This window comes from Mesoplodon mirus (genome assembly GCF_964341445.2).
Source record: "Mesoplodon mirus genome assembly, chromosome: 2".
In the NCBI taxonomy this organism is placed as follows: Eukaryota; Metazoa; Chordata; class Mammalia; order Artiodactyla; family Ziphiidae; genus Mesoplodon; species Mesoplodon mirus.
The window spans coordinates 66,425,624-66,448,991 of NC_138977.1; the positions used below are offsets into that span (position 1 = coordinate 66,425,624).

At 59.8% G+C, this 23,368-nt stretch overlaps 1 protein-coding gene across 3 annotated transcripts in view; it reads left to right on the forward strand.

Moving 5' to 3' along the window:
- ZMIZ1 (zinc finger MIZ-type containing 1) overlaps positions 1-23,368 on the forward strand; it is a 234,348-nt gene that overhangs the window by 206,132 nt on the left and 4,848 nt on the right. Inside the window, exons 9-24 of one of the 3 annotated variants that reach the window (XM_082629392.1) lie at positions 2,553-2,667; positions 3,724-3,941; positions 4,872-5,070; positions 6,025-6,315; positions 9,033-9,215; positions 10,173-10,250; positions 10,933-11,107; positions 11,626-11,767; positions 13,277-13,487; positions 14,649-14,754; positions 15,641-15,801; positions 16,773-16,840; positions 17,161-17,229; positions 17,712-17,956; positions 19,201-19,367; positions 22,797-23,051. In XM_082629392.1, the coding sequence (XP_082485518.1) occupies positions 2,553-2,667; positions 3,724-3,941; positions 4,872-5,070; positions 6,025-6,315; positions 9,033-9,215; positions 10,173-10,250; positions 10,933-11,107; positions 11,626-11,767; positions 13,277-13,487; positions 14,649-14,754; positions 15,641-15,801; positions 16,773-16,840; positions 17,161-17,229; positions 17,712-17,956; positions 19,201-19,367; positions 22,797-23,051 (2,683 nt within the window). The remainder of the gene's footprint in view (positions 1-2,552; positions 2,668-3,723; positions 3,942-4,871; positions 5,071-6,024; positions 6,316-9,032; positions 9,216-10,172; positions 10,251-10,932; positions 11,108-11,625; positions 11,768-13,276; positions 13,488-14,648; positions 14,755-15,640; positions 15,802-16,772; positions 16,841-17,160; positions 17,230-17,711; positions 17,957-19,200; positions 19,368-22,796; positions 23,052-23,368) is intronic. The other 2 variants (XM_082629393.1, XM_082629394.1) reach the window with 2 other exon arrangements.

Consider the following 23,368-nt stretch of genomic DNA (forward strand, 5'->3'; position numbering starts at 1 on the left):
GGGACCAGCTGGTGCCCCCGGGTCCCCAGTGACCTCCTGGGAGAGCGGGGCTTCTTCCAGCCCAGCTGTGCTGAGGAGCAGGCCCTGCTTGTTTTCCTGTGCTACTCTGCCCCACCCGGGCTCTCTGGGTTCCCAGGCCCCCAGCGGTGCCCCCCAGATGCAGAGAGTGTGAGCTGTCAGTCACCTTTGGCCTGTGCATCTGGGCCTCACCCCCTTTCCACTGACCCATATCACTTCTGGCCTGCAGAGGCAGGGGGCAGTCAGGCTGGTTCCCTGAGGATGGCTCCTCTCCCCGCAGTTCTAGGCCTGCTGTTTTCCCCCCAGAAATCATGAGTAATGCTAAAGCCTGTGTCACTTTCCAGTTAAGGAAGCCTTTTTGTCTGCAGTCTCCTCTTTGAGCCGCGTCAGACTTAGGCCACGGGGGCCCGTGTTCTGACTAGCCGGCCTGAGATCAATGTGCACTTTTACCCCGAGACCCAGGGCACACATGTGCTCGTGCATAACATCAAGAAGTCAGTTCAAGGGATGATATTCCTCCTTACTATGTGTTCACACTTGGATTACTTTCTGTTTTATTCCCTTTTTTCCCCCTCATGGTTCAGTGTCACAGCGCACTCTTGTGTCATGACCTGCAGTCTGAAGACACAGAGTAGAGCGGGGGTGGGAGTGTGTTGTTCTTATGCCCATTTAACAAATGAGGAGACTGAGTGCGCACAGGCTCGGACACTTGCGCCAGGGCCCTGAGCCAGGGAGGGGCAGGTGCAGGACCTGTACCCACAGTACCAAAAAAAAGGCCAGAGTGAGAGGAAAAGGGATTGGGGCTGGGGGGTCCTCTTCTCCCAGGGGGTCAGGACAGCCGCTCCAGTGAGGTGACTTCTGAGCAGAGACAGGAAGGAAACCAGGGGCTGGCCAAGCAGAGAGGGTGTCCAGGCAAAGGGGCAGCGAGCAAGCAGTCAGTGACACGGTCCTCCCTGCAGTCTGGCCCAACTTGACCGAGGGCCCCGCCTGGCAAGGAGCAGGGCACAAGGCTCAGACCCCCAGCGCCCCTCTGCCCACCTGTCATGCAGTCCTGCGCCTCCTTCCTGGAAGTCTGACCTCTTTGCTGGCTCCCCACACCTCCATTCCCAGTTGCCCCGACCTCTAGGGCCTGGGCTGGCTGCTCGACGGGGGTATGAGTCAGCTTTTGCCTTCTGCTGACTTCCTGTGATGAAGGCACAAGTCAGACAGAGGCATGAGGTGCTTTCCTACCAAGCCACCCTCCTCCAGAAGCCCCTTCTCCCACCTGCCCCCACTCCCCGGCTACCCAGCAGTGCTGCCTTGCAGGCCTCAGCCCCGGCGGGATGCTGTGGGCAGAGGTGGTAGCACAGATGTGAGTGCTTTGCTTTTCTGCTCTTTCTGGGGCCGTGTCTGGGATTTTCTCTCGGTAAGAGGTGCTGGAGAGTCAGCGCAGGACTGGCTCCAGGGGAGAGGAAGCCCCAGCCCAGCACTTCTTGGGGGTGGCACCCCTGGCAGGTTCTTTATACTGTGACCTCGCTGGCTCCTTCTCGAGCCTGTGTCTCTGCCCCTCTCCCTGGGGTCTGCCGGACCTCCCTCTCCATCGGTACCATGGCAACTAAGAGAAAGCCATCTCTGAGCACTTATGGTATGCAGGGCTGGGCGTCGGGCCTTCTGATCTTTGGGGGCTCCTCGGGAGATGTCATCAAACAAGGTGGGTACTGCTGAGACTACAGAGGAGACTGGGGGAACAGCTGGGGCCAGGGGCTCCCAGAGAAGTGGGAACCAAGATGGGAAGGAGGGTAGGGCGGGATTAGCAATGGGGTAAACCATTCTGCTGTGTGAGTTTGGACTCTGTGTGTAAACACTGGAAGCCATTGAAGGAAGGTCTTTGATTGTGCCGAGTGTCTTAGGTGTTTGAAGGAGATTGGCTTGGCAGGGAGGTGTGCGAGAGATCGGGATGGGAGCAGGGGAGGAGGCACAGCAGGTAGGCCAGTACCTGTCATCCAGGAAGAAAACCTGACATAAGGAGGCTCCTTGCAAAGACCAAATCAACCGGGCAGGGCGGCCACCTCACTCTGAGGGGTCAGGAGGAAGGGGAAGAACCAAGAGTTAGACTCGAGCCCTTCTGACCTTTGCTGAGAAGGGACAGGGTAGCTGTGAGGGGAAGCTGGTACAGAGGAACCAGAGCTGTTTCTTGAGAGCCACTTAGAGCAGAGCGTGGTCGAAGGCAGAGCTTAGATTGAGCCTGCAGGTCTCACTTCCTCCGTAGCATGGCCTGTGGACTTGGGCTAAGGTGAGACAGACAGCCATGGGGGTGACACGTCCACGGTGATGGGGGGAGAGGTCGCTGTCATACGATCGGTTACCTTACAGAGTACACCTGTTCTGCATTGGACACCGTGCCAGGCCTAGGGGATCCAGAACTGACTGAGAATGGGGGTCACCTGGGCTTGGCTGGGAGCCGCAGGGCATGGTGGGGTTAGTAGATGGGGCATGCCTCCGTCTGCGCCTGTGTCTGCAGCCCCTGAGGATCCCCACCCTGTCTCCCTCTGCAGTGATGGGTCATTCCCCTATGACTCTGTCCCTTGGCAGCAGAACACCAACCAGCCTCCTGGCTCCCTCTCCGTGGTCACCACGGTTTGGGGAGTGACCAACACATCCCAGAGCCAGGTAAGAGCCTGTCCTCCCCCACCCCAGCAACAGCCCCTCCCAGGCGGGGTCATCCCTCGAACCCTGAGGCCCTCGGGTCACCATGCCGTGCTAGCCCTGCTCACTCTCCCAGCCTCCCCCCGGCTGGAAAGACCAGCTTTCAGGGCACACCCAGCTGTGGACACACCTCTACCCAGGATGGGTCCACACCTGCCCCAGGAGGATGGCCCCTAGCCCCTGTGCACTGCCCCAATCAACCCTAGGGCCTTCCTGAGGGAATGTTTTTCACCTGACACACAGCAAGGGGTTCTTTCCTGGTCGGCATTTACTTTGGTTGGATAAACAGGAGAACTTCCTGTGTGTTATTGGCCTCAGGGCTCCAACACCTGGGGTCTCTGACCCTGGACGGCCTGGGTTAGATTTCAAAAGATTGAGCCTAAAACTTGTGACAAACTCCACTTCACATCCCTCGTCAACCCTGCTTCCCGCTCTTGTTCCTTCCTCCTTCCTCCACTCCTTCCTCTCCCCGCTGCTGGGCCTCTGCCATGGCCACATGAAAGGCTCAGGGCCACTTGCCGCCCTGGAGGGAACCAGTGCGCTTACCTCTGGTCTTGGGCCACAGGGAGCCCCTCGGCCAGGACCCTGCCGCCCTCTAGAGCTGGTAGGTTGGGCTTCTCTTTGCCCTCGCAGAGCAGCAGCTCAGGGCCTCTGTGTGGCTTGACCCTTGGTCATCCAGGTGGCTTTGCAGGGCAGGAGGGCTGAGAAGTCCAGAGCTTTCCCACCTGCCACCTGGTGCTGGACCAGCCTCACCGCCTTCCATCACAGGCTGCAGTGCTCATCTCCGCTGCCTGCTTCCGGGCTGGGTTACCCCCTTCTAATCATGTGTATACCATGGCAACCGTCCGTGCCCAGATGAAATTAAAAAAAAAAACCCACCCTTTTCCTCCTCCTTTTCTCCTTAGTCGTCCTTCCTCTGTTTTGCCTCTATCTCCACCCCCACCCCTGCCATTTTTCCTTTTCCCTCTCCATGCCACCTGGGGTACCCACTTGGGTGACAGCCCCTCTCTCTGCCCACAGGTCCTCGGGAACCCTATGGCCAATGCCAACAACCCCATGAATCCAGGCGGCAACCCCATGGCGTCGGGCATGACTACCAGCAACCCCGGCCTCAACTCCCCACAATTTGCTGGGCAGCAGCAGCAATTCTCAGCCAAGGCCGGCCCCGCTCAGCCCTACATCCCGCAGAGCATGTACGGCCGGCCCAACTACCCTGGCAGCGGGGGCTTCGGGGCCAGGTGAGCAGGGAGTAGCCTTCGCAAGGGGCACATCAGCCCTGCCCTGCCCCTCCAGGCAGGTTTAGGAGTCAAGTGTGAATCCCAGCACGTGCTTCCTGGCCTGGGAAGCACGGGGAGCCTGGCGCTCCCCTTCTCCTCCGGTATCCCATCTGCCTGCGGGGCACAGTCATCCCCTATCCTGGGGGCTGGCCGGCAGGCCCAATGCTGCACGGCCGGGGTGCATTCTGAGAGCCGTCAAGCCCGTGGGGTTGAAGGGCTGCAGTTGCATTTCTCAAATGACCCTTCTCTGTGTCATGTCTTTATACGTTGAGAGACGCTGAGAGCTGGGCAGCAGGAGGGTCAGCTCTGCTTTGCTGGTGTGGAGGAAGAGGTGCAGGGCTGGGGTCCCTCGGCCCAAGGGAGGGGGAGGGCATGGAGGGGCGTGGGCGGGACAGAGGCACCCCATTCCTCCTCTCGCCGCCCGCCCTGTTCTGTGCAAGGCTGCCCTGTGGCCTCACCCCTGCCAGGCACCCTGGGGCCAACTGCAGCCCTGCCACGTGTCAGCGCAGTAGGGTCTCGTGGTGAAGCCCAGCTGCATCCCCACCCTGTCCTCCCCTGCCGGAGACCCTGGGCTGGTTGCTCGGGTTCTCTGAGGCTAGGTGTCCTCCAGAAGGTGGGCTGACAGGTGTGCCCGAGGGCACCACCCGGGTGGGGCTCCAGGAACACAGCAGCTTGGCGGCTTGGTGGTTGCCAAGTGGCCCGAGGGGCTGACAACCCCCAGGAGGCCCCTGTCCCCGCCGGGCTCTTAGTCTAGACCTCCCCCCTCTGTGAGCTGTGGACACAAGGGCCTGGCACGGCCTGACCTCTCCCTCCCCGCCCAAGGCGGGCGTGTCGTGGGTTCATCTTGAGGTTCAGGCAGCATCTAACTCTCCCTTCTTCTCTCCCTCGCAGTTACCCTGGGGGTCCTAATGCCCCTGCTGGCATGGGCATCCCTCCGCACACCAGGCCGCCCGCTGACTTCACTCAGCCGGCAGCCGCTGCCGCAGCCGCTGCAGTAGCAGCAGCAGCGGCCACGGCCACGGCCACAGCTACGGCCACTGTGGCAGCCTTGCAAGAAACACAGAATAAGGATATAAACCAGTATGGACCGGTAAGGGCCGCACGCCAGGCAGACAGCCCCGGGGGTCAGAGCTGGGGTGCTGGTGTCTGTGTGCCGAGGGGAGCTGATGGCCTCAGGGTGCACTTAGGTTTTCTTAGAAGCACAAGGAGGGGCGTGTGTCAGGGTGTGGGCTTATCAGTGTGGTTGAGAGTGGGGGGGGGTGTTTGGGAGCTTGTGTTTCTTCTGTGTGGGTTGGTGGCTCGTGTGTGTCTGTGTATGGGGAAAGAGGTTCCATATTGCAGTCTGGGCCTCTACTCACCAGAGAGTGGGCTATGTCTAAAGTAGCCTTGTCACCAGTCTGTCCCCACCGGTGGCCTCTGAAGACCAGTGCTCTCCTAGTCATCCATCTGTGTATCCTGCCCAGGTCCCAGTTCTGCTCCCCTGACCTTCAGAAGGATGGGGTGGGGTGTGAGGAGAGGGGGAGCCCCCCCGCAGAAATGCAGGACAGGCCTGGAGGTGGGAAGTCCAGGATGGGGACAGCAGGGCAGGTGGGCACAGGTGGGAGCCGAGGCCACCTCGGACTGCGGATGGAGGGTGTGTGTCCATTGGCTGAGGAACAAGGGCGGGGCCGGGGCTTCCAGGAAAGGGGCCCTTGCCTCCATCCTTATCCACCTCCATTCTCCCATGCCCCTCCCCACCTCTGCACCCTCTTTCCCGTTCCTTGCCTGCCTCCCTGGAAACACTGCCTGTGCATTGGAGTGACTGCGCCCCACCCTGTAACACCCCTCGGGCTGCACCTTCCCTGTGCGGCCTGCAGAGAGCAGCAGCGAGCCCACGAGGCCGGTGGTCCTTTGGGACCTGGTCACCAGCTGCGGCCGCACAGGAAAGTGCCCAACCTCCAACCCCAAACCCCCCACTTCCCCCACCCTTCCTTCCTTCCCTGCACTTTCAATGCATGTGGCATTTTATTCTTTTTTTTTTTTTTTTCTTCTTCTCCCGTTGAAGGTCTGTTCCTCTTTCCAGATGGGTCCCACACAGGCGTATAACAGCCAATTCATGAACCAGCCCGGGCCTCGGGGGCCTGCCTCCATGGGGGGCAGCATGAACCCCGCAAGCATGGCGGCTGGCATGACGCCCTCGGGGATGAGCGGCCCTCCCATGGGTATGAACCAACCCCGGCCACCCGGCATCAGCCCCTTTGGCACACACGGGCAGCGGATGCCCCAGCAGACCTACCCGGGCCCCCGGCCCCAGTCCCTTCCCATTCAGAGCATAAAGAGGCCATACCCGGGAGAGGTGAGTGTGACAGCTGGCAGCCGGTGGGCAGGGTGGGAGGTGCGGAGGACACGGGTGCTGTGGGTAATTCCTTGAAAAGGGCATGGATTGACCTTTGGGAAACCTGGACCAGAAGGCAGAATCTTAGGAGTCAGGTGCTCCTGAGTTTAAGGTCAGCTCTGGCATTTCCCATATAGAAGACCCTGAGCAGGTCACGTCACCTCCTGGAGTCTCCGTTTTTTCTTTTGTAAAAGGCAGTGACAATCCATCCCACCTCCTGGGGCTGCCTGGGAGTCTTGAGTGAGGGGATGTACATGAAGCGCCTGGCCCTAGGCCGGCATGGGCGGGCACTTAGCAAGCAGTAGCCGCTGTTAGGATTCTCTTCTGTCTTGGCATAGACACTAGCTGGGTGACTTTGGGTAAGGAACTAAGCCTCCTTGGGTCCACATTCCTCGCACCCACATGAGGGCACCTCACACCCAAGAGCGAGAGATGAGACAAAACCCTGTAAAGATCTAAAGGCCGTGCACATCGGAGAAGTGACTGGAAGGCAGACAGCATGTTTCTTGGGGCTCTGTCGGGAGGAAGGCTGCCCGTTGGGGTGCCCAGCCACCTCAGCCGCGAGATCAGTGAAGATCAAAGGAAGCGAACCCACACCTCCTGTCCTCCAGGAACCAAGACTTCAGCAGGAAAGATAAGGTCTAAGCTGGAACTCACAAAGGAATGATGCACCTTGGGGTGTGTGGAACTCAGCATGAGGTCAGGAGAAGGACTTCCTGGAGGGGGTGTCACAGGGCCTTCAGCGAGCACCCAGAAAATGGGTTGGCAGCAAATGGCCTATGTGGGTGCCTGGGTAAGGATTCAGTTCACCTGAAGAAGACACAGAGACCCCAGAATCGTGGCCCCTGCACACGCTCCTCGAGAGGCCCACCTTGATTCCTCACCTGGACAGAGCCCTTCCCGAACATCACCCAGTGCTCTGCTGGCACACCTCTTCTCAGGTTGGCTCCACCCCATCTCAGAACTGTGCCTTCTGCTTGGGCTTCCAGTGCGTTTAGAGCCCAAAGACCCTGAGTTCCTTGAAGGTCTATGTGCTTCCCCTCAGCATCCACCCTTACTTGGGCTAGAATGCAGCTTGGCCACTGACGAGGATGTCCTGGGTCCAAGAGAGGAGATGTCAGGGACGTCCTCAAACACCCAGGAGCCGGGGTCAGGCCCAGACCCCCTCCAGGTGGGCAGCAGCTCAGGGAAGGATGGCAGCTCCCGAGGCCCTGGCTGTCCTTGGGGGTGGGGAGGCCTCGACCCGTGGGCCTCACTCCCATGCATGGCCCCCACATGAGTTCTGGGCCCTCTCAGCCCCCTCTGTGCTCAGACTCCCGGCGTTCCCTCTGGCTGGGCTGGGAATGCATCTGTAGGCCCAGCCTCAGCTGCTGGCACCCAAGGAGGTGATCCCAGAAAAGGCAGCAGAATTTCCGGTCATTAGCCTGACGTCAGCCCTGTGCCTGTACCAGTGTTAGCTCCCCAGCTCTTACCTGTCACAGCAGGGCACACCAAAGGCTATCAGTTATCTTTACTAAATCATCCTCGATAGACTGCTGGTACTACCCAGCTACAAAATGCCCGACACTGGGCTGTGACACCGGTGGCCACAGACTGCACGTCCTGACCCCATCTGGGAAGACTGGCCTCACCTCTCAGTACACACTCATAGAACCTCTAAGTTGTCGGAACCTGGGGGCGGGGGCGGGGGTCAGGTCACCTGGTCCCGCAGAGGCCCCAGCTCCCCTTCCTGTCCTGCAGTGATGTGATGGGAACCTCACCATCACACAGAGCAGCCGCCGTATCGCAACAGTGTGAGCTCCGCAGAGTTCTTCAGCGCTGACGCAAACTTCGCCCTCTTCTGCCGTTTACCCCCTGCCCTTCTTTCATGTGTTGAGCAAGTATTAATTGCAGGCCTGTTCTTTGCCAGACACTGAGACACAGCTGTCTCCTGGACCTCTGAGCCGAGAGGGCAAGAGAGACAGTTAATAGACAAGAAGTTTCACAGATGGGGAAGACGCACTGACTGTGCAGGATGTAATGGCCTGGGGTGCCCTGCGGGTCGCCTGATTTTACAGACAGGGAAGCAGCTGGAGGGTGGGAGTGGCTCTCCCAGGACAGCCATCCTGCCCCTCTCTGGAGCTGTCGCTTCCCCCCGGAGGGGCTGCCTTGTCCCTTCACCAGCCTGGTTCTCCTGACCTCTGCACCAGTAGCCCAAAACTAAACATCAGTGTGTTCTGCTCAGTGTGGGGTACGGGGACAGTGCCTCCCAGATTCAGCCTCAGAATGCAAGGGCTGGGGATCACCTTTCTGGAAGTGCATCCTGTTGTCTGTCACATACTAAGCACTGGGGGAGACCCAAAGGGGGCTTCAGAATCAAGCACCGTCATGAAGGCAAGAGCAAGAGGCTCGGAAGTACCCCCAAGCTCAAGGGGCATGGAGTTTTGAGAAAGACAGCTTCATGGGGAGGTGGCCCTTGAGCCAGACGGGCCGATGTAATGTCCCTGGATGTCAGGGCAGGAAGGGCCCCCGGCATCATCTGGTTCAGCTGGTCTCCTTTGCAGGTGGGGTGGGCATTTTCTGGGTGGGTGGAAAACAGCAGGGGCAGAGGAGAGGAGGTGGGGCGTCCTGGCATCTGGTGCGCAGCTTGGCTTCGAGACACTGATGACCTTTCCCCGCTCCTTTCTCTGCCACCATAGCCCAACTACGGAAACCAGCAATATGGACCAAACAGCCAGTTCCCCACCCAGCCAGGCCAGTACCCCACCCCCAATCCCCCACGGCCGCTCACCTCTCCCAGCTACCCCGGGCAGCGGATGCCCAGCCAGCCGAGCACCGGGCAGTACCCGCCCCCCACAGTCAACATGGGGCAGTATTACAAGGTGAGTCCCACCACCCCACGGGCCCCTTCCCTCCTTACCACCTCACCTCCCCACCCCTGCCTGTGTCATCCTGACCCTGGCTGTCCCCTGGGGTCACCAGGGGGCAGGCGGAGATCTCTGGATGTGATCTCACGTGCTCAGAGCTGTGCATGCCAAAATGACAGACTGGCTTTTCTTGGTTCCTGTTCTCATGGGGCTCAGATGATGGTTTTCCTTCTCCTTTTACTATTTATAGCACGTACGAGATAATAACAATGAAGGAAATATATTTTCTTAAGTAAAAGCACCCACCCCCATATATTTACGTTTGACTATAGACTTTGTCCCCACGCACGTGGGCATCAACCGTGTTGTATAGTTGCTTTTTCGGTTGTGATTTTGAATCTGTTTCTTTCACTTGAACACAGCCTGTTACTTATTGCTACGGTCCCCGTGGTTGTCACTTTTAATGGCTGCCTGACATTCTCCTGGGAACCACACCACACTTTATCCTTTCTGTTGGACCTTTGGTTTTTTTCTGAGTTTTCACTTTTGAAATAGTACTATAGTGAATGTTCTCAGGCACGTAGCTCTTTCCTTCTTTGGGATTATTATAAAGTACATTCTCAGGAGTGAGGAAGACTCTGGAAATATTTTACACTTATTTGCCGATGAATCATGCCAGCTTACATGACTGCCCACCCCTTGGCTTACGTGGGCTTAACTATTTTTAGCCCGACTGCAGCACACTAGGTGTTGCTATTTTTATAAACTTGCTCAATTAGTCGCTATGGGCAGAGAGAGGCAGAAACACTGACCGTGGCCGTGGTGTGTTCTGCCCCCACCGCACGCCCCACCCCCGCACTGGGCGGGCCTCGTCAGCATCCCCTGTCCTCCTGGAAGATTTTCATTTCAGGAGGGAGAGCCGGGTAGCTTTTCTGCCTTCCGTTCACGGCACTGTTTATCTTGCTTTACCAGCCAGAGCAGTTTAATGGACAAAATAACACCTTCTCTGGAAGCAGCTACAGCAGCTACAGCCAAGGGAACGTCAATAGGGTATGTTTCCGTTTCCATCTCGGGAATTATAACCCACATGCACTGTGTTAGAGGGGGCCTCACCGTTCCTGCCCCAGCCTTTCTGGACATGAATGGGGTCGTCCGCTCCAGGGCCCAGAGATGCTTGGAGGATCTGTGTCTCAGATGGGTGGGCCGGGGATGAGTGTGGACCTGGCCAGTCCTGGGAAGAAAACAAGGTGGGGACAAGGAGAGGAAGGGAAGGGGCTCCTGGAGATGCTTTACGCCTGACTCCCATCTGAGGACCCCAGTGGGGTGGGGTGGTGATGAAGGACATGGCCTGGAGTCATGATGTGGGCAGCGGGAGACCTGGGATTGTTCCTAGCATTCTTCTTCTCCCAAGATTATATTAGGCGAATTCCCCGTCACTCTGAGCCTGTGTCCTCATTGGTCAAATGGACTGGGGACCCTACAATCCCCCTGGTGCCGTGACCCAAGGGAAGGGTGGGGAGAACCTTTCCAGGCCCACCTGTCTCCCCATAGGGGCAGAGGCCTGAGTGTGGCCAGAGTGGAGGAAGGGGTTTTCCTGGGGGGCTCTCTTCCCTCAGGGGAGCAAGGGCCATGGCCCTAGGACCCTAGGGAGGGTGGGGCACGTGTCCACAGCCGTGGTCCCTCCTTATGCATGTGAGCCCATAACCTATATGTGGTTTCTTTTTCCCTCCAGCCTCCCAGGCCGGTTCCTGTGGCAAATTACCCCCACTCACCTGTTCCAGGGAACCCCACGCCCCCCATGACCCCCGGGAGCAGCATCCCCCCATACCTGTCCCCCAGCCAAGACGTGAAACCACCCTTCCCACCTGACATCAAGCCAAATATGAGCGCTCTGCCACCACCCCCAGGTGAGCGCCCTGCTCTCTCCTTCCCTCCTCCCTCCCTCATCAAGCCAGCTCCACCTGCCTCCACCTCCCCCGCACACAGTGTGCCAGGAGTCAGGGGGCTTGGAAGTCTGCCTGCCTGCCTGCCTGCCTCTGGGGGCTGGGCACGGGAGAGAGCGGGGGGATGTGAGAGCAGGCCTCCTTACCACCTGCCTGAGCGGCTGGAGGCCGGGAGGGAAAGCAACTCTCAGCTGTGGCAAAGGGCTGGGAGGAGGAGCCAGCCGGGGTTTCCAGAGCAGGGGGCAGGTGGAGACAGGAGGGGATGCAGAGCTGGGGGGATGAGTGGGAAGTGGGAGGCAGGGATGGTCAGGATGGGGTCGGAGGGACCGGAAGAAGCCAGGGGCTGCCTGATGTGCCCTTGAGCACACCGCCCAGCTGCCATGGCCCTGTTCACACACGCGCCCAGAGCACGCAGCCAAGGGTGCGTGTCGTGTGCCGCCGGGGCGAGGGCCGTGCGGCTCACCTGCTTCTCCCGCACGCAGCCAACCACAATGACGAGCTGCGGCTCACGTTCCCCGTGCGGGACGGCGTGGTGCTGGAGCCCTTCCGCCTGGAGCACAACCTGGCCGTCAGCAACCACGTCTTTCACCTGAGGCCCACAGTCCACCAGACACTGATGTGGAGGTGAGCGTCAGGGCACAGCACAGCCCGAGCCGGGTGGAGGTGGCCCCGGTGCTGACATTCCTGGGCCCTGGCATCGCCTGAGACACGTGGTAACAGCATCTGCTTGACACCGTCACCTGTTGAGCGTTGTTGACTGGGCCGTGCTGTGTGCAAAGCCCTGGGGGTGTCAAAGCGAACCTGCGGGTGCCGGGTGCCGGGAGACAGACGAATCTGCCTTGGCTTGGTGGCCTGAGGGTGGGGAGCTATCACTCACCCCAGTCCTGATGAGACAGTGGTCAAGAACAGAGTCCCAGAGGGAAACGTGGCTAGCTCAGGCTGAGGAGGATGTTCCAGCAGGGCCCCCGAGTTGGCCCCGAGCGTGGCTCATGTGGTCAGAGCCAGGAATATAGAGAGAGGAGCGGGAACAGGGCCGGGTCCTTCCTGCAGATGGCGAGCAGCTGGCCACCGGGCGGGGCTGCTGCTCAAACAGTGGGCACTGGAGTGAGGGGTCTGGAGGCCCCCTGCTGGGCCAGGCTCTGTGTTCTGAGCCTCCTATACCTGATCTCTTTTGATCTTATGAGTGGGCATTGCTTGCCCCGTTGACAGGAAACTGAGGCCAGAGAAGTGATTAGCTTGGATGAGTCCTCGCAGCTAGCAAGGGGCAGAGCTGGGACTCGGGCCCGGGTCTCTCAGACACCAGAATGCATTGGTGTCTCCACCCTCGGTTCCTCCTCCTCGGGCAGGACTCACACTGCCTCGCTGTGTCAGTGACCAAAGGCCTCAGCTGCCCAGTGAGCACCCTGAGGGCACGAGATGTGTCTGAGCTGGGCACGTGCTCACACACCACTGTGCGTGCACAGCTGGCCCGTTGCCTTGAGCAGGCCAGAGGCAGCTGGGGTGGGCAGGAGGGCACGGGAGTGCACTCAGGCAAAAGGGTAGAGGGACCCCCATGCAGGGGCCCTGCTCACCCACTGCTCCTTAGCCATGAGTACCGTCGCCTGCGAGACATTCTGTGGCTCGGCCACTGGCCCTGCTCACTGGCCCTGCTGGCTTTGTGGGGACTCCTTCGGTACCGTGTCCTTGGGGCCCACCGCAGGGGTAGGGGAGCGGGAACTGAACCAGGCAGCCCCTGGCCTGGGATGCTTCTCCCACAGGAGCTCAGGGCATAATCAGCCTTCCAGCTGGCCTTGTTGAGTTAGCGTCTGTCTGTCTGTCTGTCGTGGGGGAACAGGAGGCGCACTTCCATGCAGGGGACTGAGGAAGATTGTGGCCAGAGCTGTGGGGCTGTGGTTGAACAGTATATGGGAGTCTTGGGGGGAATTTGGGTTGTTGGGATGGGTTTTGATGGGAGGCCTGGGCAGGGCGAACGTCCAGGGTGAGAGAGGAGGAGAGCTCGAGGCGGCCGGGGGAGCCTTCGTGGCTGAGAACGGGGTGCTGAGTGACTCGGTGGGGGGCTCTGGTGAGGGAGGGGTCATGGAGGCCATGGGCAGCCCCCTCGCAGAGCCACCCTGAGTCTCACCCCGCCCCCAGGTCTGACCTGGAGCTGCAGTTCAAGTGCTACCACCACGAGGACCGGCAGATGAACACCAACTGGCCGGCCTCGGTGCAGGTCAGCGTGAATGCCACGCCCCTCACCATCGAGCGCGGCGACAACAAGACATCCCACAAGCCCCTGCACCTCAAGCACGTGTGCCAGCCGGGCCGCAACACCATCCAGATCACCGTCACCGCCTGCTGCTGCGTGAGTGTGCGGGTGGGCCCGAGATCCTCAGCCTCCTCTGGGCCTCAGCTGCGTCATGGGTCTCCATCCCCCTTCTCCAGGAGTGATCTTTCAGGAGTACCCCAGAAATGTGCCACAGTGCCCCCCAGGGCCGTGGGGTGAAATTCAAGCCGCCGTGCTCTGGTCCGAGGCCTGGCCTTTTCTCCTACCACAGCCTCCATCTGGTCTACACACTCACCTCCCTTTGCTCATGTAGATCCTCCTCCCAGACACCATCCCCCGTGCCCACCACCTTATTCCACTGAGGAAGTTCTGTGTGCCCCTCAAAGCTAGGTTCCGTTTGTGCCTCATTTGCAAGAAATTTTAATATTCTAATCACTTCTTCCCCTGAGAACCAGCTCCACCAAGTCTGGAGTTAACTCCTTCCCTTTGTCACCCAACCATGCTGTTTCAGAACTGTGTATGTGTGTTCCCTGACCTGTGACTCACTGATCTGGGACCACGTCTGAGCCACACTCCTGTCCCCCAAGATCAGGGCCTGACACTCAGGGCTTGCCCGGGGATTTGCAGAGTACCTGCCCTGCTCTGCTGGCCTCCCTGGAGGAGAAGGAAGAGCTCTGATCCTGCCCTTATGAGGGTCGGAGTGCCATGATCACCTGGGGATAAGAGTCACAGGACTGGGGATGCTCTCAGAGTGAGGAGCCTGCGGGGGCCTGTTGGGGGGTGCAGTCCTGGAAGGCTTCCTGGAGGAGTGAAGACAGGACAACATCCTCTGGCAGGAAGGGTGGAGGAGGCATGATGGGGAACAGCGGGGCGAGGAGCAGGAGGGCCAAGGCTAGGAAGTGAGTTTGGCCCGGATCTTGATGCCTTGTGTCCCATAACCACATCCCAAGGGTTTATCAGCATCAGAGTCAGCCTTGTTGGCATAGACAGCAGCAGTTGCCCCCGGGTAGTGACCCTGGTCTGGGTCCCCAGCTCGCAGGTCCCAGGACACATCCTGGGCCTCAAGGGCTCTCTCTCAGGTCCCAGGGGACCCTCTCCTAACGGGGCATCACCATGGACGTGGGGCCTTTCCCTGCGCTTAGCCTCTGGGGTGAAGGGGGCGGCCTAGGCCTGCGGAGGCCCAGGTGGCAGGCGTGGGGGCCATGCGGCAGGGACCGAGCCTCTGCTCTTTCTCGGCAGTCCCACCTCTTCGTGCTGCAGCTGGTCCACCGGCCCTCCGTGCGCTCCGTGCTGCAAGGCCTCCTCAAGAAGCGGCTCCTGCCCGCAGAGCACTGTATCACGAAAAGTGAGTGGGGGCTCGGGGGCTGGAACCAGACCCCAGTCCCACCACGTTCATTGTCCCCTGGGCCTGGCACCACCGGGCCCTGAGTGTTCCCTGGCACTAGCCCCTCGCCCTCCAATCCCCTCCTCTGGGGCTGTGGGGATGATCAGATGAACACACAGTACCATGTGTACAGCATGTGGGGCAGATTAAAACAAGACGCCATGATGCAGGTAGTCCAGGCAGGCTTCCTGGAGGAGGTGATCACCTGGAAGGAAGGGAGGAACTGGAAGAGGGGGTTCTTCATCAGGAGAGAAGCACAGGGGTGGATTCCACCTCAACAGCCCAGGCCTAACTCGAGAGGGGGGGACTTGGCTCTGACTCCCAGGTGCAGACACTTGGGGGCCGGGACGGGGGAGGGGGGTGCACCATGCAGGGAGGTACATCAGTGCTCCCCGCTTCAAATGTGCTTTTTCACGTCCTGAGCCCTAGAATCTGGCCAGACCATTACCACATTTGGAGAATTAAGTGCAAAAGTACCTGTGGGGCTCTCCCACTGACCCAGAAAGTCAGCGAAGTGCCAGACTGGGTTTCTGCAGGTTTTGCAGAAAGTCCTGCCTTCCTAGTGAAGACAGGTCATGAACTGCAGAGACTGGGGGACTGATGTAGCCACCTCCAGGGGCACTTCACACATGTCACATGTAGAGTGTCATTCCAGAGTGCTGGGAGGCCCAGGGCCTCGGGCATGCTGAGCTCCCTTTTGCCCAGGTGGGGGTGCCCTGCACCTGTTCATGAGACCTCCCTGTGTTGGGGGGCGTGGAGAATCAGAGTGTGTATCAGCCACTTGAAGGAGTGGGGGGTGTGCAGGACAGCCCTGCCCTCCTTATCCACCTGTGCCTCCACCCCACAGTCAAGCGGAATTTCAGCAGCGTGGCTGCCTCATCAGGCAACACGACCCTCAATGGGGAAGATGGCGTGGAGCAGACAGCCATCAAGGTGTCTCTGAAGTGCCCCATCACATTCCGGCGCATCCAGCTGCCTGCTCGAGGCCACGATTGCAAGCACGTCCAGGTGAGCAGTCCCAGGGAGAGCGTCCTGGAGTCTGGCTGGGATGGCGAGGAGTAGGCGGCAGGGTGGGCAGCAGGGCCTGTCTCTAACGCCGGAAGGATGCCACGGCCATCAGGAGCTGATTTCACTCACTCAATCCTGCCATCATTTATCCTCTGAGCATCTTCTCTGTGTGCTCAGAGCTAGGTTCCCAGGGGGCTACAGAACTGGATTTAGACAGTCCCAGCCCTGGCAGATGTCAGATGCCAGCTGGAAATTCTGCACATACGGCCACTACGGCTGATAGGGAACCTGAAAGCAGGGACGCCTCTGCCTGGTTCACTGCTGTGTCCCAAGGCCCTGCCCTGAGCAGGTACTCAGGAAGTGACTGTGGGATGAGTGACTGTCACAGTTTGGGTGGCTAAATGCGGGCAGCCCAGGTGGGTGGGATTCACTGGGTGGGGGCTACCATGGGGCCAGGCCAGCCTCAACCTCAGCGCCACCCTCTCACAACTGACCCCGAGGGCTTCATAGTGGGTCGGGAGCCTCCCAGCCCCCCTAACCCCCATCCCCGGGAAAACGGGGGCAGCAGAGGTCTGGTCGCTTTATTTGTCTGACGCACACTGATGAACCGGATGGGGTGTGTCCTTCATGCCTGGGCCGGGCCAGGGAGAGGCACTGTCACGGGGCAGGATCGGTGAGAGGTGGCTGCAGGGGAACCAGGAAGGCTTCTCAGAGGCCATAGGTCATCTGGGGCACAGGGATGGTATGAGGAGGGCTGGGCACAGGTGTGCAGGGATTCCACGTGGCCCGAAAGCTGTAAGCACAGCAGAAAATCAGCAAGGTCATCACCCCTCTCAACCCTGGGTCTCTCCATCACCTGTCTCCCTCCCTGGTGGGATGTCTTCATGAGGGTCCCGGAGGCAGTGGCACTTGCATTTAAGAGGTTTCTGAGAGCCCTGCTCTCATCTGTCTGTGTCTCCCTGCCTCCGCAGTGCTTTGACTTGGAGTCATACCTGCAGCTGAATTGCGAGAGAGGGACCTGGAGGTGTCCTGTGTGCAAGTGAGTGATGCCCACCTCAGCATAAGCTACGTCACCCGGCTGCAGGAGGAGCTGTGGCCCTGCTCTGTGGGGTCCAGCCACTTCCACCTGCCCTAAACACGGATGAGAGAACCCAAGCACAGCAGAGGGGCTCAGATCACGGGGGCTGTGCACAGTCCCTTTGTATCAAGTGGTCACAAGGCTGCCCTCTCCTGTCGGTGCCCCCAAGTAGTAACCAGTGGCAGATCCTGAGTCTCTTGGACACAGTGGGGAGGAGTGGGCTGTGGCCTCACCCGCTAGGGTCCAGGAGCAAAGGCCAAGCCCCCTTTCTCCTTTTCCAGTAAAACTGCTCTGCTCGAGGGCCTGGAGGTAGATCAGTACATGTGGGGCATCCTGAATGCCATCCAACAGTAAGTGGGCCTCCCCACACTAGGGCAGGGGGTGGGGGAGGAGGTGGGGGGGTGGGATGCTGACCTGGGTTGCATGAGGTGAGTGTGTGATCACCCCTGATACCCTATCCCCCACTGGCCGGCAGACCGTTTGCCCACATCCCTCACCTCTCTGCTAATTTAAGGAGTTCTGTACCTGTGGGCAAATGAACTTTCCAGAAAGGACCAAGCTCAACCAGAGCAGGAAGTTGACATGGCCGCATCTCGGGTGGAGGCTTTGGGGCCCACTGCCCCATGCCCAGCCACTTGCTTTTCCTCGTCTCAGTCTCCCCATCTTTCAAAAGTTATAAAAATCCTCACACTTCTGTCCTATGCAGAGCGTGGTGGGAATGGGGGCAGAGGGAGCCTGGATGAGGACATTGCAGTGTCTGTCTGAGCTGGAGGCCCTCGTGTCCAAAGCCTGGTACCCCAGAGCCTCAGCTCTGCCCCCTTGCTCCCCCCAGCTCCGAGTTTGAAGAGGTCACCATTGACCCCACCTGCAGCTGGCGGCCAGTGCCCATCAAGTCGGACCTCCACATTAAGGATGACCCTGACGGCATCCCGTCCAAGCGGTTCAAGACCATGAGTCCCAGCCAGATGATCATGCCCAATGTCATGGAGATGATCGCAGCCCTGGGCCCCGGCCCGTCCCCCTATCCACTCCCACCCCCTCCCGGGGGCACCAACTCCAACGACTACAGCAGCCAAGGTGGGTGATGACCGACAAGGAGGGAGGGAGAAGCCCCAGCAGGGGCCCAGGATTTCTGGGGTGATGGTGGCAGGTGCAGGGAGGGTGTGGTGTGAAGAAGCAGAGGTAACACACGCCCCCAAAAAACAATAGCACGTCGCTGAAATTGGGGGTACGGCGGCCCCCCATCCTCCCCCGCTCCATCCAGCCAACCCTGTGGGTTGGCACCCAGCTGGGAAGGCATGAGTGAGGAGCTGCCCCGCGAGCCAGCCTCCCGCCTCTCGCACCCCCCGCTGCCCAGCCTCCCTCCTGACTCCTGGATCTCCCTGGCTGGCAGCTGCCAAGCTTAGGGGCTTCAGAGCCTGCTTTGCTGGGGGCACTAAGACCACACTCCTCCTGGAGCTCCTGGCCCTCCCGTGTTTCCCTCTGACATCTATGTATTGTCCCTATCCCTGCAACTCTCCCACCCTTCCAGAGACGGGGTCCAGGGGCCTGGAGCCACCAGCCTTCGGCCACCAAGGTCACTGTCACTGCCCCCTCACTTCCTGCTGCCCAGAGCAAGCTGCACCGCACTGCCCTCAGTTCCCAGAAAGTACCCCCCTGCAACCCCCCAAACACTGGGCATGGCAGCTCCCCGCAGAACCCCTGCTCTTAGGTTCCTGGGGCTCCTGGATGATTAAAGGCCCAGAGAGGTTAGCCTACCTAGCCAGAGTCCCACAGCATGCTGAGCACCCCAGCTTTCCAGTGTGCTGATCCTCTGAGCTCTCACCGCGGCCACGTGGTAGAGGAAGCAGCGGCTTGGGAGGCCAGACAGCTGGCTCTGAGGGTGTCATCTTGAATCTGGCACAGTTTTCTTTATGGATTTGGCAGACTCCGACCTCCCCCTCTGAGCCTGTGGTCCCAGTGACTAAGGGCAGCCTCATGGGGCCTCTGGGTGAGCAGGTCTGAGGGGCTCGCTCAGCAGGTCCTGTGGAAAGTGCAGACTCGGGCCTCATTCCATGTTTCCCGCCGCAGGAGCCCGACCACCCTTTCCTCCCACTCTAGCCCTGCTCGTGGCTGTACACCAGCACACGCCCTGGGGTGCTAAGGCCCGCAGGAGAAGGCTGCATCGCTGCCCCGCTGTATGGCCCTGAGGTCTACGGCTGCAGGAGCCAACTCTAGCCTCGCAGGAGGATGGGCCTTGGTTCTTCCTTTACACTCTGAGTTCCCTGGGGTGGCCGTCTTCCCTCTGGGTCACGTCCCTCCCCATCTTGTTCCCTCCCCAGGCAACAGCTACCAGGGCCATGGCAACTTTGACTTCCCCCACGGGAACCCCGGTGGGACGTCCATGAACGACTTCATGCACGGGCCCCCCCAGCTCTCCCACCCCCCGGACATGCCCAACAACATGGCCGCCCTTGAGAAGCCCCTCAGTCACCCCATGCAGGAGACTGTGAGTACCTCTTCCTCGCCGCTGACCCTCCACCTCCCCCATGCCCCCAGCCCCATTGTGGGGCTGACGGAGACAGAGGGCTCCCCTGGACCTTTCTGATGTTTGCCTAGTTCCCTACCAGGCAAAGGGGAGAACTGAGAGTTGAGTCTCGGGACCCAGGAGGGCATGGGAGGCCTGACTGAGGCTGGGTCATGGCCCATCAGTGTCCTTGGATTTGGCCATTTCACCCAGGACATCAGATTCTCAGATGGGGGAAGCTTCAAGCTCTTACCTGCACACACATTGCATGCATATGCACACATGCAGATGCCTGCACACCCCCTACATACAGGCCCACACCCCCCCATACACCCGGCACACATCCTATACACACACACGCACGCACACACACACACAGCCCCATCCCCTTTCTTCCCCTCTTACACACACTGTTATGCTGATTTACTGTAGCTTCATCCAGCCATCTAGAATTTAGTCCCAGACCCAGGCACTTATTCCCCAGGGGTCTGAATCTTCAGGGTATCACCTCCTCCTGCAAAAAGAAACATTAGGATTTCTACTTATCCCAAGAGTATTCACTTCTCATCCTGTTTCACATGTTAATGCACACTATATTGCTGAGAAAGCCCCTTCAGGTGATGTGGCCCGTGCTGTCCAGAGGCCTTCCTTTCCTGTGGCGCCGACAGCAGTGGTGGAAGGCCTGGCCGCCTCCCGAGTCCTTATCTAGGCAGCAATGGATGATTGCACTTGATCTAGCAGACGTTTTCTGAGCCTGGTCTCCTGGCTGTGCCTTGTACCAGGTGTAAGCAAGACAGACACAGACCTCAAGCTAATGGAGCAAAAGTTCTGGCAGTGCCTGGATGGAGGAAGAACACTTGGGGTTTTGAGGAAACCGAGGCCCAAGGGCTGAAGACTGAGGCCTCAGTCATTCTTTCTGTCCCTGGTCTCTCATCTTAGCAGGAGGGGCAGTCACTGAGGGCCTGGCAGTGGGTCCTGGGCCACAGCAGCCAGAGAGAAGGGTCCAGGGGTCTCACCAATGCCTGGCAGTGGAGTTGGGCCTACACCCGAAGGTGCCTCTCCAAGCTCTCCCAGTCTCCATCATGTGGCCTGGAAGGAAGGGGCCTCTGGATTGTACTGTGTTCCCCACAGCTGACATGGAGTTGGGGAACATCCAGCACTGGGCCAGGGACTATCCTGTGCACCAGAGCCACCAATTCTCAGCAGGAGTGACTGTTAACCAGAAGGACTCTAAATGAGGGGCACTGCGGCAGCTTTCCTGCAGGAACCCAGAATGCCAAGTGGGAAATAGCTGCTTTCACCAGCCTTCAGCCATGTTTTCACAAGTTACTTTCTGCCCCATGGGGCTTCCAATTTCTGGGGGCGTCTCTCCTGGCCCCCTTCCCAGCCCTGCTCCCCAGGACGTCAGCCTTCCATGTCCAGGAATCACCCAGATCACACCCCTGCTCCACATTGACCTGGCACCTTCTGAGTCCTCACAATTCCCAGCACTGGAAGATGGCAGTGGGGGTGCTGTGTGCTTTCTGCATCCAACAAGGCATTTTCCTGCCTTGTCAGCCCTGCCACCAGGATCCTCGCACAGGGACTTAAGCCCTTGAGTTGACTTCACAGCCCCCCCAGGAAGCTTTTCAGATATGCACTGTCCTTGTCCGTTTCTGGGCTTTTGTTAGATGGGAACTGGACCCAGAGGTACAGCTGTGCAAGGTGGTGTGGTGCAGTCACAGGTCAACAACCCATCTGCCCAACCAGAGCAGCCTGACCCGGCTGAGCATATGGCCAGGAAGGATTCCCAGACGCACGGACTGGTGGGAGGGCTCCAACCAGGTGCTGGCTCACCCAAGGCTCTCCCGTGCCAGGTGGGAGGTTGACAGGTGTGTCAGCAGGTCCCAGAGAGCACTTGCCCCTCCAGGTTCTGAGATAATCCAGCAAGATGTCAGGGCCGAGGGCGTTAGTTGTGTCAGCAGATCTGGGGACTGTCTGTCTGGGGACTGTCTGCTCCAGGAGTGTGGAGCCCCTCCCTGCCCCCCACTTCCCAGAATGGTCACTATGGAGCATCACAGGCTGGCCTCGCCGACAGCTGTGAGGGCTGTCTCTCCCGCCCCTTCTGGTTCTTACTTTGTGTGCATCCCACAAGTGGTTCCCCCAGGGTCAGCGGCCTTCATGTCACATGGTCATCCCTCGTTCTCAAGGCCCGGGCTGGAGGGGCACTGTGCTGCAGAGGGCCACCTGGACCGTGGGCAGGGGCCAGCCCACAGCAAGGCTTGGGGAGCAGCTTTTAGGAGAAACAGGAAGAGGAACTGGTGTCTGGAGAAGATCAGGGATGGTGTCACTGCCATTTGCAAACCCACGAAAGAAGTGTCAGTGTTTCTGTGTGGCCCAGAAGACAGGGCTGGGAGGAGGGTACTAACCAAGGAGACATTTGGTCACCTGGCTGCCCATTCCAAGTGAGAGGCCTGGCCAGTCAGTGAGCTCCCTTCACTCGCAGAGTGTGAGGGGGGCCCGGGGACCGTTGAGGATGCCGGGGGTGGGGGCCCGGACTTAGACTTCGCCTTTCACTCCAAGACCTGAACTCTGAAGGCAGGGTGGCTTGAGGCAGCAAACAGACCTACAGGAGAAGTTTAAGTCTCACCCACTCACGTCCCCTGCCCACCCATAGCCCCGATGGTTCAGTACACGCGCAGGGGCAGGGGGAGAGGGGGGCACCTAGGTTATCTATGAGAGAAGCACGCCTGTTGCTGCCTAGGTGGGTGACCAGCAGGAAGGTCTGGCAGGACTCAGAAGCCCCAGGTCGCCTCCTTTACCTTGGGCACAGCTCCGTCCTACCCCAGGACAGCAGGCAGAGCTTACACCGAGGCCCCGCTGCCCCCGGAGCCGGCGTGCCTCGTGTCGCCCCCAGGCCAGGGCCCGCGTGGAGCCGCAGACCCCCATGAGCTGCACGCCTGCCCCATGCTGTCGTCCGTGTCTGCTCCCCGCCGCCGCGGCTCGGGCCTGCACCACGCCGCCAGCAGCACTCCCGCCCGCCTCCCTGCTCCCCGGAAACATGCCCATTCGCTTCTCCATCCTGCCCTTGCTGTTGTTCATTGTGCTGGTGTCCGGGCTAGGGAGACACGGGGGCTCCCAGGGGCCTGGGCCCCGATCTCAGTGTCTCTGCTAGTCTCAGAGCCCCTGGCCGCCTCCCTCCCTGCCCCACGTGGCTTCAGCCTCCCTGACTGGCGGTTTTGGGGGGAGGATTTGTTTGTTTGTTTGTTTGTTTCTCTGCAGAAAAAAAAGCATTCAGCTTTGTAGAGGGGTGGCTTTGTTTTGGGGGTTTTGTTATTTTCCTGGTTTTGTTTGGTTTTCATTCCTCCAGGCATCTCGTCGCTGTACCTCGTCACCTCACCTTTCTTTTTCCTGCTCTCTCCTCCTCCACAGATGCCACACGCTGGCAGTTCTGACCAGCCCCATCCCTCCATGCAACAAGGTTTGCACGTCCCACACCCCAGCAGCCAGTCAGGGCCTCCATTACATCACAGTGGGGCTCCTCCTCCTTCCCAGCCTCCCCGGCAACCGCCACAGGCCGCTCCCGGCAACCATCCACACAGTGACCTGACCTTTAACCCCTCCTCAGCCTTAGAGGGTCAGGCCGGAGCGCAGGGAGCGTCCGACATGCCGGAGCCTTCGCTGGATGTAAGTTGGGGTCACCACGTGTCTTGGCCTGGGGCCGGGACTGCCCGAGAGCAGGGGCGGGTGTTGAGGGCCCAAGGCCCGGGGTGGAGGAGAGGTACAGTGGTGAGGAGTGGGTGGGCGGGCGGAGGGTGGGCCCCGCCAACCTGCCTCCCCTGTGGCTCCAGGACCGGGGAACCCCACAGTGGGCAAGCCTCAGCGAGGGTGCCACACCCCTTGCCCCACCCTGCTGGCCCCGCCCCCGTCCCCTTGGCCACAGTCCTGCCACCCGGCCCTGCCCTACCTCCCCTAGGTCCTCACAGAGTCCCTCTGGGCCGGTC